At 44.2% G+C, this 21352-nt stretch overlaps 1 protein-coding gene across 2 annotated transcripts; it reads right to left on the reverse strand.

Moving 5' to 3' along the window:
* Positions 1-5380: 5380 nt before the first annotated feature.
* On the reverse strand, positions 5381-17185 carry minar1 (membrane integral NOTCH2 associated receptor 1). 2 transcript variants are annotated; one of them, XR_014732277.1, is made up of 5 exons: positions 16373-17185; positions 14552-16081; positions 10165-10428; positions 9238-9335; positions 8420-8744 (listed from the first exon to the last, which is right to left on the reverse strand). XR_014732277.1 is itself a non-coding variant. In XM_084682514.1 (4 exons), exons 1-4 carry the CDS (start codon positions 17180-17182, stop codon positions 7114-7116), a joined length of 2802 nt encoding a protein of 933 aa, XP_084538640.1. In that variant the 5' UTR covers positions 17183-17185; the 3' UTR covers positions 5381-7113. The 2 variants fall into 2 exon arrangements, 1 of the variants encoding a protein (XP_084538640.1); XM_084682514.1 differs by lacking the exons at positions 8420-8744; positions 9238-9335 and adding an exon at positions 5381-7311.
* Positions 17186-21352: the final 4167 nt, after the last annotated feature.

A 21352-nucleotide genomic window follows, 5' to 3' on the forward strand; every position in this document is an offset into this window, starting at 1 on the left:
GCCTGAGTTGATACCTCTCAGTGTTTTTCGAAAAGCTTGATCAAGAATCAAGGCTTGTGTTAGGGTGTTGACATTTTAGCTGGGAGACTGGGATCAGGGAAGCTTGAATCAGGAGGTTGGGAGATACTGTAGGCAGAGGTAATTACATCAAATCTTCAAGGTTAGAGTGACTACCCACAGCACAGAAAAGGCTTTGCTTGGCTGGACCCCTGTTCAGTTTGAACAGCAAACCACATAGCATTTCATTGCAATCTGCCCAGACAGAGAGTTGTCTCTTATCTGTCTTCACTGTTCTGTTCTCATCATTCTGTTCATTCATGTTCTGCTGATCCTTTTCTATCACTCGCTGCTGGTCAAAGTGACCTTTTGGAGGATGACACAAGCCTCTGACACAGGCCCTGAGGTCTGACTCAGGTTGGGCTTCAGAGCCAGATCATCCTTATACTGTATGAGTGGGAGCACTGGTGTGTGCGTGTTTGGTGTGTGTGTGCTTGTGAAAGTTGCATTCATAGTTAATCAAGCATCGTTAATCAATCAAACTGGATTGCTTCCTTCAGTGGGTATTTTCTCATTCTGTATTTAATTCAGGAACATTCAGGGAGAGGAGGCTGTAGTCTAGCATATAGCAGCCAGGCAGAGCTGGTCTCTGTGGGTAAGAGCAGTGTTATGGAGGCTGCATGGATGTGAAGGTTAAGAGGGGGTGGGGTGAGGGGCGCACAAACGAGTCGAATGTTGCAGTGTAAAATTGAATGGTTGGATGATTTATGACTCAATTATGGTGGAGAGATTTTTAATCTGGGTTTTAACAACTACCCAATTTACTGTCTATCCATTCATCCTTCGCTCTCTTTCTCTCTCACACACATTCCTATTGCAGTTAGCAGAAATAGCAGCCCATCAGCAAGGCCTTCCACACAGCGTCACAATCACGATGAACAGCTGTTTATACGGCCTACGGTCTTGCACCTCTGTTTCACTAACCGTCTCTGGAGGAGGGGATCACACACGGAAGTGTTCCTCCAAATGTTTCTCCCATTTTGTTCTCAATTTTTTTTCGTCTCCCTTGAAGGTTTTAGGTTGGTTATAGGTGGTGATGTGTGGCTCCTCTCAGTGCTCGTTGAAAGGGCTACATTAGTTTTTGAACCAGAGAAGCAGAGACTAGAAAAACAATGTCATTTCAAGATGGCCAGTGAAAAAGGCAATGCAGGGTGTACAGAAAAGCGTTTGAATAATTCAACCAGGATGCAGCAGAACCCAGGAGGCTGTAGTAAGCAGTCTCAGGTGGCTGAGAAGTCAGCCGGGGTAAAGGTCATGGTCTTGATGCAGGTAAAGATGTTCCCTTCTCATAGATCTGAGGTCACTTCAATGTTTTGACTCCCCTATTTCCGTGGAGGGATACACCTCTGTAAACTCTGTAGACTTACTCATGTCAAAGTGACTAAGGGGGAAGCTTTGTTGTGGAACTATTCACTCCAGTCCTCGTGTCTTTCTGTCTAATTAAATCAGCTCCCAACATGTTCCTTCTCTCACATATCACTTCACAGCACAGCACCAGTGGAGCATGGCAGGGGGAAGGAAGAGGGGGATGCAGGGCCAAGACTTATATAGAGTGGGACCATATGCATGTATATGAATAATTGAACTATACACAGTAGGTATTGAATAGATGCTGTTTAAACACGTGAGAATCAATGCTGAGATATGATGGCACTGTTCATTCTTTCCTTTGAATACAGTGTAAAATCCATCTAAAATAACACTAATAGATGGTGTATAGTAGTGGAGTACTGTACTGTCAAGAACATGTGTGTGTGTGTGTGTGTTTTGTGTGTGAGCATCGGCAGCAGGACAAGCACTATTGGATTCCAAAAGTTCATGACCTTTAGATTCAGACACATAACTCTGGCTGTACGAGCAGGAGGGAGGGAGGGGGGGAAAGAGATTGGAGAGAAAGAGAGAGCTTAGATGCAGAGAAAGAATGGAAGAGAAAGGGGGAGAGAGACAAAGAGAGAGGAAGACATGTAGATAAAGGGTGGATGGAGAAGGAGAGGAGCAAGCAGCTGTGTACGAATGTAAAATACTGTAAGCAGAGTGGAGACAACCATGAAGGTACAGAGGGCCCTGACAAACAATGTCTGTCCAAGGGGTGCTCTGTCTGACGAAGTCTCCTCCAGTGGATCTTCACTACCAACACTTGCTGTAGAGACACATAACACAGTGAGCTGCATTTAAATTGAACATTACCTTTTACAGGGTAGATGGACTGGGGGGTATTACAGTAAGAAGGAGAAAGAGTCTGAAGCAGGAACATAAAGAGCATGCAGCTGTAAAGTATGCTCTGGGGTAATGTAGCACTGTGGCGATTTGGGCCATGAAACTATGATGAATTGCATACCAATGATTTTTCCCCTGATAACTGACGAGATTTAGAACACCATTGATTAGCGAGGAGAATACAAAGTCTATATGTCTATTCAGCCAGCATGTTAGACTGACACTTTTTCTGGCTGTATTGAAATCCCCTCTGTAGAAGCTTTGTTGAACACAACCTACCAGGTCTGGGTGGTCACTTTCTACATCCCCTCCATGACACCTACTTTACACACACACACATACAATGTGGACCTTGAATGTGTCTCCTCTGAATACGAATGAAGCAGAAGTTCTATGATGGAACCCAAAAGATCTACAAGGATGTTCCAACAGAATGCTGTAGGTTCTGAGCCGGAAGGTTCTAATTGAACCACTGCTTCTTCCTCCAGCACAGTATCCTGACCTGAGGCACATGGTAGCAACTATACAGTAAAAAGGAGAGATTTTACTGCTTTCTTATCTCCTTGTCAGCCCTCATGTGATATGAAATGGCAAGCTTCGATCCAAAAGTGTTCAGCTGGGCTGAAACCAGGACACATTAAAGTAGACTGTATTATGTGCAAGTGCAAATGAAGGAATACAACAGAGTAACTGCAGTTGGCTTACTTCATCACAGCAGTCACACTAGCGTGTAATTGACTGTGTAATGAAATGACTGTCTTGTGACCAACTGCATGTGGTCATGCATAGCAGGACAATATGGGGAAATGAAGATGAACAACAGAACAATGAGTATTCAGTTCTGTACGTATTACTGAATGTATTTGGGAGCAGGACGTATGTGGTGAATGTCTTACCAGACCACCAAAGCCTCAGTCACTTCCTCCCTTCCCTGTCCTCTCCTCACACTCGGTGCAGCCCCCCCCCCCCCCCCCTCAAAAGTTAAGTTTTGTCAAACTCATCCATCCATCCAGCATTACTGACACTTTGGGTAATTGCTGCACTTGTCCCATAAATACAAAGCTTGTTGAATACAGATAATTTTGTTATTCATGCAGACAAAATTACTGGGTAAGCAGTGAGGTCCAAATGGGTTCTGAGAAAAGGAAAGAGGAAGAGAGAGAGTAGTGGAGAGGGAGAGAAGGATGCTCCAGAGTTGTTCATTGTCCTCAACGCCTCAACACTGGCATGACCTGAGAACAAAAACTGTCTTTATCATGTTTTCTTTTGTTTCATAGGGCACAGCTCAGCTGACTTCATAAGACATATGGAGGGGTAATTTCCAGGCAATTTTTGTGTCATTTCACCGTACAGAAGGGAGTCGCCCCTCCCCCCCTCGCACACACACACACTATTCCAACAACCTTCAGACTTCTAATAACAGACTTGTCATAAACCAGTGGTACATTTCTTAACAAGAGTTTAGGTTCAAAATATTAATTACATGTACTTTTTTATTTCTAAAAGCATGCACAGAGTGTTCATCAGGTCCCGATGGATCTTGGTGGTTTTTCATTTTCCGTTTTGCCTCAATGCTCATTCATGTCATTTGTGTGTCTGGGTAAAGCAGCCTATGGCAGGACACACTCAAACACTTCGACAAGCTCTGGCTTGTTTATCGGCTGTGTGTCCTTCACTGCCACAAATTGGTTTATGATGTTTGAAAGGTCATACAGGAAAACTAATGTTACACTTCTCTAAACACCAACACACAAGCCAGGTCCTACGAGTATTTAGCTCACGATTATCACAGAACTGACAAATATGGCCACAGAACCAGTGCTTGCTGGGTTTTTTTTTGTTGGGGGGGGGGCAGGCCTGATCTGTTAGAGACTACATAAGGGGCTGTGGGATTGGAAATGAATCCTATATTACGAAGATCACTCAATCCTCTCTCCCGAAGAGAGAGAGGCCGAGTGGTTTCTGACCTTGCTCAGTACATCAGTGGCAGCCAAGGTTAGTGGTTTTTCTGTCTCAGCTTGTGGCTTTACGCTGAGTGGTTAAGAGTGGCTACGTTAGGCTCAGAGAGGCTCATGCAGCCATCCAGCCCGGTCTGAGGACTGTAGCAGACTTGCATACAGTTGTTACTGGTCCCTCAGCTGATGCTTGGTTTCACGCTGAAGCAAGACTGATTGGCTGATAGGCCTGCATTTGAAATGCCCCACTGAGTCAAAAAATGAACATAAAATACATGACTCACAATGTGCTGTTTTGACAAAGTCCATTGTTAGAGAACCTTGCAAATCATCAGAGGGCTAATGGACTATCGCAAGAGGAGAGAACCATCAGACACTAATGACATCATATCTCAAGGCAAATGATCAAATGCCTTTTTTGGGGGCCTTGGGATAATGTTTTTCAATTACCATAAATGGCGGGCTAATTTTCACAGCCCACAATTCAACAAACCACTTGAAATGCTTCCTGCCTGAAATAGCCTGGATAGACAGAGAGATACGACACCATAAAGTTGAGAGCAGTTGCTGTGTTTCGTCTTCTGCGTAATTGTGTTTCCATCTTGGTAGTCTAACCTCCGAGATGATGGTTCTTCAGACTGCAAAGCTGCTCAAGCTGTGCATGCCCAGCTGGTCCCTCAGTGCTTGACAAAATCTCGCTGATTAGGCTGGCATTTCCTGGTTGACTTAGACACTGGCAGAAAAACAGCAACTATCACAAAAAAAAGGTTAATACATCATTTCCAGGACAAATATTTAGTGTTGTAGCTTTTTGTTGGGAGCTGCACTATGCTGTCCCCATCCCTTCTCTCTCTCTTATCTGAAATCAACACTGGAAATGTGTCAGAACTCAAAACTATAATAACAGTAAGTGAAATATGATTGGTTAAGTACCAATTGCATTTGTTCCAGTCCAGCCACTTGTTTGTGAAGAGATTCCAGTCACACAGATAGCAACAGTCAGAACAGTTTGCTTTTATTGTAGTTATATTCCAGATGAACACCTGTCCACATGATGTGCCTCCAACCTGCACTATATACAGACCTCTACAGGGTGCCAAGGCTCCAAGCCCCAGTGCTGGCCAATCCTCTACTGTATGGCCTCTCCTGGTCAGATAACACTAACCCAGTCAATACACAGCATCTACTGTTGGTAACAGGGCGACAAGCGTCTACTCCAGTATGCCCTAGAGAGACAGAAACATCAGCTGACAAACAGGATTTGAGGACTTGGTTTTGCCTGGCTTGACTTGGCTTTGTAGCCCCTGGTTTACATTGAACAGTAACTACAACAGTTGAGGACTTGGTACAGTGAACAGGGAAGTTTGTTTTTCTCCCCGGTCCTTTTTCAGGGGCTCTTGGGGCTTCCATCCTTTCAGTGTTAACAGATTCGAAGCTCAGGAAAAGGGAGGTAAAAAGTGGAACCAAGCCTAGGAGTTGCGACGTTATTGTAAAACTTGCACTCCGGTGAGGTTTCTCCTTCCTGTCAGAGCCAGTGAGACAGCTGTCTAATCTCAGCGATGCTGCCCCGAGGCCTCAGGCTGCTCGTCAGATACTTCAGATCTTTATAGAGACTCATATAGACCAATAAAACAATAGACATCTGGAGAGGAAAAGGATAGGTAGAATAGATCATTCACCTGGACCGTGTAAATTATCTGTCCTGCACACTTACATCAGTTGTCATGAAGGAGGCAGATACAAGTAGACAAGAAAGCGAATCCAAAATACTGGGACATGGCTGCGAGTAGGCAGTTTGTATTCAGTGGTGCTAAGGCCTTCTGGGAGATGATGGCTGGGCAGGGATGAGGTGTGTGTGTGTGTGTGTGTTTTGGGGGTGGGGGTTTGTGAGCCTGCAGGGTGGGCCAGTCAATACTGCTGACTGAACCAATACCACTCAGCCCTCCCTGGTGAGCTGGGCTCCTCAACTGTGGAGGGAAACTTCAAGTATTCACTGAATAAATGACCTAGAAGGCAAAGAATAAGAAACACCATTTGAGATAAACAGCAACGTGCTGTTGGCTAGTTGTCACACAGTGTGAGGCAAACAAACATTCAATACCTTGCAAGAAACAAAGATTTTCTCCATCTTTTGGTGTTATTTTTCAATACATTCAGGTTGACTTTACAGTATTGTACTTGCACCTTTCTATGTACCATTATACAACTATGGTTAACTAGTACCTCCAATTGTTTCTATATAGAAAAAATAGTTCCCATTGATTAAACCCACGGATTAAAACTCCTGTTATCGATGACAGAAATAAATCTTGTTTGCACTCAGCACATTCTACCAGATAATTCATAAAAATAACTCTCATTAAAATACATTATACTGCAATTATACTAAAATAAAATATCATACACTGGTTACCAAACACATCCAGTTGTCAACCATTAACCATTGTAATGTAGTTTACCATCTCCCAACTGGAAAGTCAAACAAATAAATGTTTAACCTCAGGAAAAATTGTACGTAAAGACAGATATAATTACTGTAAAATAAATACATTGTGTATTTGCCATTTACATTGCTACTGTACAATAGCCATCTTGAGAGGCAATACATAATTTCACTATACAGTAGGCAATGATATATAGAAAAAAACGACTTTCCTCTGAATTCAAAGAATGTTCCATGTTCATGTTCTCTAACACAACCAATAACGTATAAATCAAAATATGGGTGTGAAACACATAAATATGCTTCAACCTTTCAAATAGCCTACCCTATCACATGGTCAGTTGGAGGTGTGACCATGCTGTGTGGCTGTGTCCTCCCGGCAGTGTGAGGGACAGAGGAGCATGAGCAGAGAGTCGTGCTGAGAGCAGCCCCTCCTGTGCTTCATGTCTTCATGGTGCAGATGGGCACCACGATGACCAGGATGACCGTGCAGGCCGCTGCAGCAATCAGAGCTCCAATCTTACACACTTTGGCTCTGCGAAACTCTGCCTCTTTCCTTTTGAGCAGCGAATCGTATCCTGGTGTGTAAATGTCCTCCATCCAGTATTCCAGGTTGTTGGGGTTCAGAGATTCCTGGGTCTGCAAGAAGAAAAGGGAGAGAAGAGAGAATTTAAGTGCAGGGTTGGAAAAAAACTTAAAAGGATAGATAGATAGGATACATTAACAGAGGGTTTTTGAGTGTCTCTCAAATAGATACACTTGTTACATCGAGTAAATATTTCTTATGGGAGAGTAGGAGGGATGAAAGAGCCATAATCAGCTTTTTGTCCTCATCCACATAGATAGAGAGGAAGAGAGAGAGGAATGGAGAGAGGAGACAGAGAAGAAAGACAGAGAATCCTGGGGAGTTTTATATACTCTTGCCTTTCACTACTCTGCAAGTAGTTTGACATATGTCAAAGTTAGTCCTCTTTGACGTAATTTCCTTGCTGTGTTAGAGTCTCAGTAATGAGAAGAGCAGAGACACTCAGCATGTTGGGAGGCCCACATGCCACACACACACCTGCCCTGAGGTCAGCTGTTCAGGTTAGGCTATAGAAACACAAGGCCAGCGCCAACGGCAGTTGTGACAGTGAAGCCTGGCCCCAGCCCCAGCCCCAGCCCCAGTCTCAGCCCCAGCCCCAACCTCTGTAATCTCCTAAATGCATTCTCAGATAAACAGGAACGGCGAGAGCAACAATCGATGGCAGCCGACTGGGATGCTTGTCCTTGTGGATGCTCGTTTCCCACTGAGCCCCTAGGAGGCATGACCAAGGCAGCCTGACAAACACTGCAACACACTGACTCACTGCCATGGTGCAGATTTCCTTTCCTGAGAGAGAGAGAAAGAAAAATAAAGAAAGAACCAAAGTAGGAAAGGATGGAGATGTGGAGTTAGAAAAAGAGAGAGGGGTGCGGGAGAGGGGAGTGACATTGAGAAAGAGAGAGAAGGGAAGAGGGAGAAATAGAACATGCTATACTGTAGATTGTAATTATAATCACTCTGCTGTCTGTTCAGGCTATTCAGAGTAATTACAAATTAACAACACAAAATAAAATGTTTATTCATGACTATTGCAGGCTGGTTTAAGGAAATGCACTGGGCTAACAATTATGGAATTACATACTCATTACCCAAACAGATGTGCGAGACTGTCCAGAATATGATCATTTATTGAGCAAAGGACCAAAACGTTCTCCGGGTCGTGTCTCTCTCTTCCTCCACTTTGCCTCCATGTTTGTTTTCTGTCTGTGTGATGCCTCTGAATAGGACCACAGTTTCCCCTGCCTTCCCTGCCTGTCTGCGTGTCTAGTAGCTGGAGGATTAGATGGTAATCCTGTGTCTTTGGAAGAGGTACACATCCAAGGGTAATTATATTGCCTACTTGGAAAACTCTCTGAATTGATCATAAGAAAATTAGAAATCAATGTTTTTGAAGGTGACCAGCCATGGTTGTTTGCCTCTGTGAAGTTGACCCTGCATCTGTCATTGGCTCCATGCCAAGCCAGCTGGGATGCAGGGAGGTAGAGAGCTGTTGATGGGAGGCAAGTAGCAGACTGAATATTCAGTGTAACAGTCTCTGATCTACAGCAGTAAACTGTTTGGTTTGCCAGACCCAATTAGTTAATGTGGAATATAATGACTAGTTTATAGCCTGATTAGAGTCACTCAACACAGCTATCTCTGCATGCTTACTGTATTACCCATCCTCACAGACGTGACAATCTGTGAGAAGGTAGGTTCACGAGACAGCTATTTGACCAACACACAGAATCCTGGCTTTAACATCACATAGTAACATTTGTAGACACAATAATCATCTTGTAATTGGGTCACTTATCCTTGAGTGTGGCTCCACTGTTTTAACAGTGAGTGTTTTTGGAGAGGAGTGTTCAATCATAATAATGCAAAATTAGTTTATTGAATTCCTTATCTTGTTGTGTACGGCACACAGGGATAGATATTAAATTGCATTTCTGTTTGTGTCTTTCTCACTCTATCTCCCTATTTTGCCTTTCACTCACCTCTCCTCTCTCTATCTCGCTCTCTCTTTCCCAGTCTGATCGACAGTTGGTTACTATTCTTATAATGATGCCCCAGTAAGTGGAGCAGTCTCGCCATCCTGTGAAATATGTAGAAATGTTTTCTTGTCAACTCCCGTCCTCCTTAAACTACAGGGATTCATCTTAAGGTTAGAACTCCATTTTTTAAGAATTTATAAAGAACAGTGGAAATACTTCCACTGTGATTTAACATTCTCAAACAGAGGTGTCAGTCAAAAGCTATTCAACACTGATATTATAAGCTATTTACTGATTATCATAAAACATATAAGAATTGCACACAGTTACTGCTGAACAGTATAGGCGAGAATTTGATCTGTGCGACACAATCTGTGTCTAATAATTTGACTTTCAGCCGATACTGAAGGTCAGATACTGTAAATATATCTGTGGCTTTGTTACAAGTGAGTCTTTTGTCAAGAAAGAGTGTTGTTGCACATTGAAAACCTGGTCAACACAAATACTCTCAGATAAGATCAGGAAGCAACGATGAGGAAGCAAAAGATAACAAGAAAGCCTCAGTGTCAGCAGTCGTCGCTAGCACTCCTCCAGGATCCAGGCTGGACACACAAGCCACTGCAACACTACTAGCAGACACCGCAACACCACCAAGCAGGAGTAAATAGCATGACCACCAGGGCTAAGTAGCAACACCACTAGCATGGCTAGATAGCAGCACCAGGCCAAGCATTACACCAGATGTTCCATCAAGGCTAGCATCAACACCAAGGTTAGCATCAGCACTACGACTAACGTTATCACCTGGACTAATGTCATCGGCAGAACTAGCGTCACCCATTTTAATACTTTAAAACAGACTCATTCCAACATAGAAGTGGTGTGTTCTGCTTGAGATGGGATCAAGACCAAGTCCATATCCCTCCTCACCTGCAGGTCCAGAGCTGTGAGCTGCTTGCCCTTCTCTCCAGAGTTGCGTTTGTATTCCTCGATGGTCCAGGAGGGCTGTCCTCGTTTGCCATCAGACAGGGCGGTCAGCCGCAGGTCTGTGTACAGGGGGCTCCCCTTCATGTGAGACTTGACGGAGGGTGGGAAGGGGTGCGGGGAGAACACCTGCTCCACCAGGTAGGAGTCCTTGGGGGGCTTGGAGGAGCGATGGGCCTGGGGGATCTCGTACTGACGTTCACGCTCCAACTGTGGAGGGGGCAGAGAGGTCAAAGTTTAGAGGGGAAACCTTAAGTGGTGTAACGTCCTGCTGCAGTGGTGGTTGACTTTGTAGTACCTCAAAGACATCCAACAGTAGTTTGAGAGGAGACCCATCTGAGCGTGAACAGAGGACTATGATATTCCTAAGCAGCCATATAGTACAAGTATCCTGGCTGAAAAGCATGGCACAGCCATTACAGCTGCAATGTCTCCTACAGACCATTAAATGAGAAACATACTTGTGCACTATTTCTCCCCACAGAACAGCAACTTAGGTAATCTGTAAGCAACACACCATGTTATGAAGCACGATATTTGTTTTTAATATCTGAAAGCCAGATGTATGATATATGCCCTCAAGGAGAGAGATGAAATATGAGAGTTGGTCATTTTTGGAAAGAAAAAGAAACATATAAAATTACTTTCTTTGTGTAATGATTGGATGCACAGATGTATTTGGTTGACTAAGCAGAAACACTTATTTTACTAAATCCGTCACCTCCTCATTTGGTCAATTACTCTGAGGAAATGACTTTATTAAACCATGGAGATTGAAACCTTACAGATGATAAAAACTGTCGAGACCTACTTTTTCATTGGCACCATAAAAACGTACATTATTCAATACTAATTACTGAGAAAATGGTCAGACTCAAATTAGATTCATTCCAAAAATCTTATTTTATATTCCCGCTCATGTGAATAGCCATTCCTTCTGGTTGGAGAGATAAACAACATTCCACAACCTAGTGTATTGATCTCATTGATCTTCGGGAAGTTAAAAGAACATTAATTTAGATGAATATTACATTTTTATGAGCTCGCCACAGCTCTCCTCAATCCTTGAAAGACTGTTCAAGTAAACATCCATTTAACCAACATCGGTGGCAGGCCTCCCCAGGGTCAGAGAAGGTGACACAAATCTGATCCTGCCATAGTCTAATTTTCTCTGTATACAATGGTTGGCAGTAGTGTGTGAGTGTGTTTATGTGTGAACTTACAATTTCCACTAGATTCTCATCCATCTGGAGAAATCTCTCTTTTTGATGTCACTGGTGAGCTTTAGGGAAAGAAAGCCAAGGCCATGTGTGTCGCTCACCTCCATGCAGATCTATACACTCCCTTAAGCTTAATAGCTACTAGCTAGCTGTGAAAATCTCTCTAAGAGTGAGTCCATGAAGTGGTACGACAGAGTAGTCTACTGTGTACTGTTTTAGTAAATACAGTGGCAGCTACCTGAATAAATTAACTGCACTTAAGACCCTTTTCAACTCCTTGTTTTCAGCATTGGCACTGAGAAATGCAAAACAGCATAGTGGCAGCTCAGGATGTTTGTGACAAGACTGATACATGTATGTGTTATGACAGCTTTCCCACCACTGTCACCTGCCTCACCTCTCTCTGGCTGTCAGTCCTGCTGTCTCACCTGTCTCACTGCTATTCTCACTCCTATTCACAGGCTTTGAATAAAGAAGCATATGCAATCGGGAAATGAGAGGGAAGGTTGGGTTGAGGAAGAGAGGAGAGGAGAGGGAAGGGTGGACTGGGAGATGAGAAGGAGGGCTGTTTTCCCTAATCGTCTCTAAGGGTTTAGGTTGGTCATCAGTTGATCTGTGATGGGCATTTGTGAAGCCCTTGGTGACATTTATTGTAAAAAGGGCTATCGATCACAAATACAATTTGATTGGCTGATTTGTGGGGCATTGGTAAACTGACCAGTCTCTACCTAGATTCTTACAGACCCACACTGAACACAAAGCCTTTACTGGAGGACCAGCGAATACCAGTAATGTAGATTACATTATTTACTCCCTTTAGTCATTTCCTACTCTACCATTCACTGCAAGTCAACATTTCATAGTATCGTCCACCTCAGGCAAGCATTTCACAGAAGCAATGGCTGTATGGGGACTCCAGAAGGCAGTAACAGTGGTATGGCTGAGTTGGTTGTGTGGCAGCTCTGTATATATGGGTTCTATACGTCCACAAATGACAAGGTTGGGTATATGGCAGCTCTGTGTGCAAAGGTCTACACCCACATCCCCAAATGGCAGGGAACTGAATCAGAAGAAACTGGCTGACATCCATCTTGGCTCCATGCCAACAGACCTGAAGAGAGGAGAACGTGGGGAACAGAAAATAAATAGGAGGAAAAGAGAGAGAGAGAGAGAGAGAGAGAGAGAGAGGGGGAAGAGAGAAGGAGGGAATAAATTAATGTAGACATTGAGAGAGAGAGGAACCCTGAGAGATAGATTGACAGAGAGAGTAATAAGCGAGAGAAAGAAAGTAGAAGATGAATGTTTCTGTGAGGATTTGTTTCGAGCAGAAAGCCAATAATTGATGTTGATGGGATGGTAGGGTGGTCAATTGGTCAAATGATCTTGGACTAAATAAAAGGTATGGATTAAATGCTAGTTAGTAGCTAGATTTGCATATGCAATATAACATATGGTTGTATTTACAAGAGCCTTTAAATATCTCTCACTGATTTTCTAGAAGTGTGCATAGACTAACTACTGGACATTTCTCAACCAGTAAGACTGGTATTGGGGTTCAAACCCAGTACTGTATATGCATCAAGATAATCCATAAAGGGAGGCAGCCATTACTGAATGACACCATTCACATACCATAATCAGTCCTGGTCAGGCAGACACACAAGCAAACACACACTAATTGATATGGAGGGGCCATGCTAGCCATGCCATGCTTTGAGAGGTGCTTACACAGCTCTCGGGTCAAGACCCATTTCAGATAACATGCGCTCCATTTGGCTTCCCAAGGAAAGGTCACTGGGAATCACTGGTCTGCAACACCTGACAAGATGGACTGGCATTTCAACTCCCCTGTTTAAGAGCCTGTCTGCCCAGAGGTGGGCAAGGCCTAGTAGGAGGAGAAGAACACAATTAACATGTCAGTCATGTGACTAGAAAATGGGAAATCTACGGCCTTGAAGAACACAGTTGCTGGGGAGTGAACGGTTTTCACCAGGTACTTCACAAATAATGACAAACATGTCTCTGATGCTGCTGTCCTCAGCACCCTGACTCTCTGTGGAGGCTGTTTCCTGTGTGGCACCACGGCAGGGCTGCCTCTGTCCTGACAGGTGCTGATGAATGGAAGAGAGCCCAAACCTGAAAGTAGCTAAACACCTCGAGGCTGAAGATCCATCCAGAGTCCGTCACCTCTCTCTCTTCCTGATCCGTCAACATTGATATCCCCTTTCAGTGTAAATGGTCTTTGTGAACTGGACTGTGATAAAGGATTGGTATACAGTCAACTGCTCAGGTAGGGTCACCATCAGTGGTCATAACTGGAGCATCTGTTCTTTGTGCTGCTGTGTTGTTGGAGGGAAGCGCTGAGACAATGGGTGTGTAATTACTGACATAATGGAGTTAGATTGAGGTTCACCACATGTCCCAATTTCCTTCTGCCACCTTGTCTACTCATCAGCTAATCTAATGTGTAATGCAGGCTAGTCAGTTGTCTTCTCTGAATACAAACTTGCTATACTAGCCACTCACTTGTCTCTACTTTTGCATCCCACCCGCTCCCCATCTCCTCCTGTACTCTCAAACTCCTCGTTTGCCACCCAGGCACCTCGGGGGGGCATCGGCCAAGCTTCAACAAGCCCAGTAAGACACATCCTCCCCATCCAGAGTCGTCTGCCTGAATAACTCTTACTGACTCCATTCATTCATTCATGCTTGTTCCTCTTTGAAGTCAAACTAAAAACTGATCCAATTGTTGGTGTGCTCTTGATCACAACCCAGCTTGTGATCAGCTTAATCACCTCTGTTGAATACGCAGATGTTTCTACATGTACACAGACTATTGAGTGTCAGATCATCTAATTCCACATAAATGGGAGATAAGGATTGAAGTATTATACAAACATGTGTATAGCCAGCTATAGACAGCCAGCTGTCTCCCACAGCGTTATATATACGTACAGCTAATGTGTTTTATTTTTGGGGATCTGAATACTCAACTAATAGATATACTAACGTGCATTCAGCAGTTCTATGACTGTTATGTTAACTACAGTATTGAGGCTACCTATGTAGAGTAAACAACGATGTACACTAGGATAGTGATCTATGGTTCTCACCTCTTTGGCTTTCCTGTGTCTGTCTTTGTTGTCTCTGTCTCTGTCCCGCTCCCTGTCCCTGTCCCTGTCATGGTCCCTGTTACGCTCCTTGTCTTTGCACTCGTCTCCGGGGTGGTTAGAATATGACACTGTCCTCCAGTCGCGCGGGGAGTTGGTGATGCTGGCGACCTTTGACTCTGTGGCGCTGTTCTCCTCGTTGAGCGAGCGCGAGGACCTCCGGATGAACATACTCTTCTTCAGGGCTTTCACCCGCAGGCTCTCGCTGTTACTGCCGTCCGAGCAGCACCACTCCCCAGAGCCACTGTCCCCCTTGATGGTGTGGCCTGTGGTGTGGCATTGGAACACATGTGGGGAGAGGGTGGGGTCTTGGTGGGGGTGGAGGTGGTCTGGGGTGGCATTGGAGCCCGAGGCAGACGCTGTGTCCCCAGGCCTCCCATTGGTCTCTGGCTCCTGGATCTTGTCGTCTAGCTTGTTGAGTTTGGAGAGCACCTGGGAGATTTCCCCTCGCACCCCTGACAGAGACTCCAGCTTCTTCTCGATTTCTCCGATCCTCATCACCAGCTTACACACGCTGGACTTCAGCTCGTCGTCGGTGCTTTCCAGGGAGTTAAACAGTCGGTCCAGCTTGGACTTGGCCAGTTTGACTGTGTTGCGTTCGGGAGAACTGTCGCCGTCCGACTTCAACGTTAACTGAGAGATTGATCCGTTACTGTTGTAGCAGGAGGACTGGATGATGCCCAGAGAGTCACACACACTCATGTCATCAAGGAAACGGAATATATCGCTAATATCGTCGCTAACAATCTCCGAGTCTTCATCTGAGTGCTTGAAGGGGTGTCTCTCTCTCTCGCCATACTTAGCATTTCTAGTTGCGTACTCTTTTAGTTTCCTCTGCTCTGCCTGCTCTGTCTGGGTTCCAATACTGGATGAGCAGTCTATGTTGCCTCCCTGGAAAGAGGTGCTGTGGCTAGTTTTATCTCTGAACCTTTTCCCCACCTCTCTTTTCTCCACAACCCGGTCTGGCCCACACCCCATGGAGGCAACATCCTTGCTCTTCAGCCCATTGGTTTTCTTCGCAAACCCTGAAGGGGACGCAGTCACCTTCTCCTTGGCGTTCTGAAAATGCTGCTCATTGTCTTTGTTGATTACACTGACTTTATGGCGGTAGTTGTCTTTCAGCGGTTTGCCGTTGAGAAAAGACCTCTCAAAGTCCGGAGGACCTTCCTCTGTGTTCAGACTCAGGCTCTTCACCGGCCAAGATGGCTGCTTCCCAGGTTTACTGACTCTCCGGGTGTTCACACACTCAGAGACTGTTGTTGGCCCAAAATACGTAGATGCTTGGAGGTCATCCAGACTCTCGTGCTTTGCTCGTCGTTTCTCCTGGATGGGTGAGCTGAGGGGGGGATCAAAGTAGGGGTTGCTGTAGGGCAGCTCAAAGCTGTGGTTGAAGAAAGTTGTAGGTTTGTGGAGTTCCCTCCGGTGGTATCCTCCACTGGCTTTACTGGCAAGTTTGGACTCTGAGGTAACAACCTAAACAATAATGTTACATTAATAAAGTGCTAAAACACTGTAAAAGAACATTTACCTGACATCAATTCATAAGATATACTTGGTAGTTGAATTGTATAAATTCATACAACTTACATACAAACATTGTTCAGTATATTACAATGTTTTTAATAAGTTAAATCAGTACAGTAAAAATGTATATAATATATTTAAGATCAAAGTAAAATTTAAATTGACTGGTAAATTCCAGACCTGGTGACCAACGACATTATGTAATTGTGAAACTAGACTGTGTAGGACTAAGATACCGACCTGTGGAGAGAATGCTTGGAGGTTGTGAAAGTCCTCCTTGAAGATGTTTCTCTTCTGGATGCAGGAGTGGACGGTAAAAGGCTCTGCATGGTTGATGTGCTGCAGAGAGTCCTGGTCTGTGGTGGACTCACTGTCGATGTCCATGGGAAAATAGGTGCTCTGCATCTCACAGGGAGGTGACGGAGGGCTGCCACTGGAGTACTGAGGCAGATGCTGCAGCTTGTCCAGCGATGCTGCTCTACATTTCAAATCCTTGTTGACGCCCAACAGGAAGTTTGGGTCGGAGGTGGGGATGAACTGCTGGCAGTTGTTGCAATCCGATGTAGGACAGGGGGGGGTGTTCTGGGGCAGAGGGAGGTGGTGATGCACCCCCCTGGGATGGTCCATGTGGTCGTACCCTCCCCTCTCGCAGTCCTGGAACTTATAAACCTCCGTGTCTGACCTACATGACTCGAAAGACTGGTTCTTGTGGAACTTGGGTCTGTGCCCCATGGGCAGCTTGTCTTTGGCAATGCCCCCGTTCATCTGGATGAGGTTGAACATGGTGACGATGTCCGCCGCCACCATCAGCTTCTTGGACTGCTGGTCCTCCACGGAGCAGCGCATCTTGTCCCTGAACAGAGTGGCGGGAAAGGCAGGGTCCAGGCAGGCCGTGTAGAAGAGCAGGCTCCGCAGCTTGGCCAGGTGGACCAGGTCGAAGCGGGCACACAGGGACTTACACAGGTCCTGGTAGGACACGGTGCGGTGCTTGCTGTCCAGCTCCTCCAGGATCCTCACCAGGAAAAGGGAGTACTCTGGGAGGGGGTCCATGTCTCCGATCTGAAAAGAACAGATGTGAGACCTGTGCAGGAGGCGGTGCGTTACAAAATGGCAATTGCTGTGTTTTTCTCACAATTAAAAACCGAAATGTTCTCGTGCTAACTTCTCTTTTCGTTGTTTAGAAACAAGAACAATTCGTTCGTGACTTCACGTCAGCTGCAGTGTTCGGAGACAGCAGTGTGATAACACATGCATTCATTATACACACACACACACACAGTTCATGACTGTTTTTTCAAAATAAACAGTAAACTGGCACCAAATGTTTTAACATATGTAAAATAAACTGGAAAAATAATATTTTCTCTGTGTCCTCCCAGGTTTTGAAAAGGACCAAATGCTATTCCAAGCATTAATAAGCATAGAGGCACTTAAGTATTTCATTAGCACTCGCATACCCTCACATTCACCCTTACTTCAGAAAAAGAAAGGAAAAATCATTATCACCGCACCACTCCCGCTCGCAGTCCTAACAATCAACAATGGGGGTAAATAAACTCACTTAGCGTCCCGTCCTGTTAAACGATATCCGTGAAAGGATCCAAAAATAGTGACTATGCATCAAAGCATCCAAAACATTAGGGTAAAGTTTATGCACACATTCATCTGACAATTGAGAAATAGACCAAAGACAAATACATTCCATGTGGAAAGGCTATTCAAGACAAACAATATTATCGTATATCATCGTTCAAATCAATCCATTTTCATAATGTGTTGACAGCTCGAGCTCTTCGTACTTCACATCATTCCATACCCTCGGGTTTTCTCTCCCTTCTCAATCCGCAAAAGCTGTTGGAACGAAGCTGTCCGCGTTCTGAGGCGCGCTTGGTGCTGAAAAAGAACCCAAGCTGCTTTGTTTCCACCTAGAATGACGTAATAACACCTATAACACCAACTGCAAAGGAAGATACGCCAAGGAATTCATATTTATCATAATTCTAAGCACAAATTGTATTGGCATTGAAATTGCGGATTATTCAGCATTTTCGCATTGTAAAATCTGCATTCATGAGAATTCATGGGACTGCAGTCAATGCAAAGTCAATTGATTCGTTGCGGGTCCAGTTCTACTACACATATGGAATAGTTTATATGTAAAAACCCAGCACAAGATCGTAAAATGTGAGCTATTAATTTGTATGGATTCAAATCGATTAATCGTAGGCTGGTATCTATTTTGAAAATGAAAGACGTAGTACAGCCTGCTTCATTACGATATTTAATCAGCCGACTTGGACCCCTCCACATTTTCTATGCCCCCTTTTTCCTTGAAATACCAGCCCCTACTATATTCCAATCTTTCATGATCTCACACCGAAACCATTGGCCACAACATTTACACTATCCTGAAGTTGTAGCCGCTGTCAGTGTTTGCGGTGAGACCATTGCGACCTCTCACACATCACCAGACCACGCAACCCCGTTGCTGTGAACAAATAGTTGTAAAGTAATAAGGTGAGCTAAATCTAGAGCTCTAGTTTTCCGGCTGACTAAGCAGGCGTTAATTGGGGCTGTGAGGAGAGCACAGTCAGGTGTCTCGGCGCTGGAATGTCAGGCTAGAGATGTGTGTAGAAGGGAGGAGGGAGCTGGCCATTACGTCTGCAGCACCAGCAAAGAGTGGGACTCTGTCTTGTGAATCCCCATTTGTTATTCGTCTCTCCATCAGTGGAAGGCATATTCTCAGATACAAGACTGTTTTGTTTAGATTGACCTTATGTACAAACTGTTGTTTGCATCTCTTCCTGTGACACACTTACTGATATTTCAATTTAACAGGTACCTCCATGACAACCAGTTCCAATCATGCCATGCCAAAGAGTGCATCTTACTGTACTGTGGAACAGTAAGATGCACAAGGAACAAGGAACTAGCTTTAGCCTAAGCAATTGTACAATGTCTGACCCCCAGCATGGGGCTCCAGTTTGCTGGTCAATATGCACATGGTCACATTAGGTTGAAGAAATGGGATCCACAGTAGTACACTGCTCTGTCACATTGTGTATTGAAACAGAGTAAAATAATTTGAATCAATGAAATGTAGAATACAATTATTTTGTATAATTATCATCTTCCCAGTAACATAGTGTTGCTGTACACTTGGAAAACAAACAGGTTTAAAGTTTGAGGCTGAAAACTGTCAAAACAATCAAGTCTTTCCTTCTCACAGATGCCGATTAGAAAAACAACTTTCCTAGCTTCAAATGGCTTTGCAGGTGGTGTTCAGTATAATATGATATAATTGAATAGCTAAGCATCATAAATTATCAACCAGAAACATATTATAAGCCATATATTATATGCCACATCTCTCTAATGATTAAGTTCCTAAATTCTTTACAGCACATTGCCATGCAAGACTTTAATGTGATTCATCAGCTCTGCTGTTTGTATGGAGAACTTGCAAGAATGTGTGTGTTTGTGTGTGTGCATGTGATTTTAATAGTTTCTCTGTTCTCTGCTAGGTGTTCTATCACTTCCCTGGAAACAAAAACTGGTCCATGCTCCAGTTAATCTGTAAAAAGGTGCAATTAACAGAGAAGAAGTTAGACACCACACCCACTACACACTGTCTGGTCTACCACTGAAATCAGTATCAGAAGGTTTGATAAGAAGGACTCGATTATTCAAGTGAGTTTGCTGTTGTAATGAAGAGGACTGTTTGAAGCTAGGTAGGACAACTGGCTGGTCTTTCTTCGGAGCACCCTTTAGTCTAGAAAATGATTTGAGATATTTAAACAATAATTGTCTTTAAGGAAAACTGTAGAACAACACTACTGATAATTAAAAAGATGACCACTCTACAAACTTACCTCCGAGTGTGTCATGTCATAGGAACTGATGACAGACTGGATCATATGAAATAGATTACACTGTGTATGTAAAACATCATTACATTGGGGTCAAACCCAACAGTGTCATTAATCTGGAATAAATCCAATATTAAATATGTAATGCTGGTCAGTCTCAATGTGCCTCAGCTGGAGATAAACAGAACATGTACATACACACACAAAAGCACACACACACACACACACACATTCTCTGTACCCCAGTTTCTGCTCGGTGGATGATTCCCCTCATTGAACACTGTTGAGAGCTTTGATTGTTGAGAGGTGAAATTGGAGGAATCAATTCTCCAACGCCCCCAATGGCAGTGTCCCAGCCCAGTGTTATCACAGCTATCATCTGCACTCCTGCTAAGCCTACCCACCGCTGGGCCTGGCCTACTGAAGCTACTTTTCTCACTGACAACTTCCGAGAACAGATTCACAGTTCTCCAAACTACGAGCACATCATCTTCCGTTCCATTCAGACCTTCGCATCAGCTGTCTGTACAGAGTGTTCTTCAGCTATAGACGTGAGACAAACGACGATCTGCTCGTCTGGTCTGCTCTCTCCCGCAGCAGTCGTACATTGATGGTCTCGCTCCAGGTTCAGGGGGAGAGGGCAGCCAGAGGAATCCAATACTGCATGAGCTAATTTCATTGATGCAAATGTTTCACTTAACCTCCCTGTGGCACTCTGGCTACCATGGCGACAGTGTTCTCTGTGGCACCATTAAATCATTCTCTCTCTCTCTGTCAGTTGATGTTTACCTTGCCTCTCCTTCACGCTCTCTGTCTTTTCCCCTCTCGTTCTGCTTCCCACCAGCCTCTATCATTCTCTTGCTCACCTTTTTCTCTCACTCCATTATCCTCTTCTTTCCAGCACTCCGTCTCTAATTTACATTCAGGAGACTTCTTCTCAATGTGACGGTTTAACTACTGTCCACGTTGCAGTACACATTGCCCAGAGTTCAGCTCAGAAAGACAAATGGCTTCATTGTCATTGAGAATGAAAGTAAAGCCATAAAACAACTGTGTGTCTGAGAAATGTCAGAGGATGGACATCTGGGGATGGCATTTCAGCAGAGTGGCTGTTGCTGCAGTGTATTCACTATGGCAATCAATCCTTCTATGATGTTGCTGAGCACAACCTTTCCCTCACACCTTGTCAACAACAAATGACACAAACTACAACCCATTTCATCACATACATGTACAAGATTGGAATTATCAACCAATACAAAGTTAAAAGAAATTATATTTTGAAATGTATATATATATATATATATTGGTTCCAGCCTATTATATTGATGGACTTGTATGCTGTAAATTG

This window comes from Hypomesus nipponensis, chromosome 19 (genome assembly GCF_054491055.1).
Source record: "Hypomesus nipponensis isolate SF chromosome 19, ASM5449105v1, whole genome shotgun sequence".
Classification (NCBI taxonomy): domain Eukaryota; kingdom Metazoa; phylum Chordata; class Actinopteri; order Osmeriformes; family Osmeridae; genus Hypomesus; species Hypomesus nipponensis.

Excerpts from the sequence above, each read along its gene's own strand:
- minar1 (XM_084682514.1), bottom strand. The coding sequence starts at position 17,182 with ATGGACCCCCTCCCAGAGTACTCCCTTTTCCTGGTGAGGATCCTGGAG. Across the intron at positions 10,429-14,551 it reads GACACAGGAAAGCCAAAGAG|TTGGAGCGTGAACGTCAGTA; the intron begins GTGAGAACCATA and ends CCCCCTCCACAG. Across the intron at positions 7,312-10,164 it reads TCACAGCTCTGGACCTGCAG|ACCCAGGAATCTCTGAACCC; the intron begins GTGAGGAGGGAT and ends TTCTTCTTGCAG.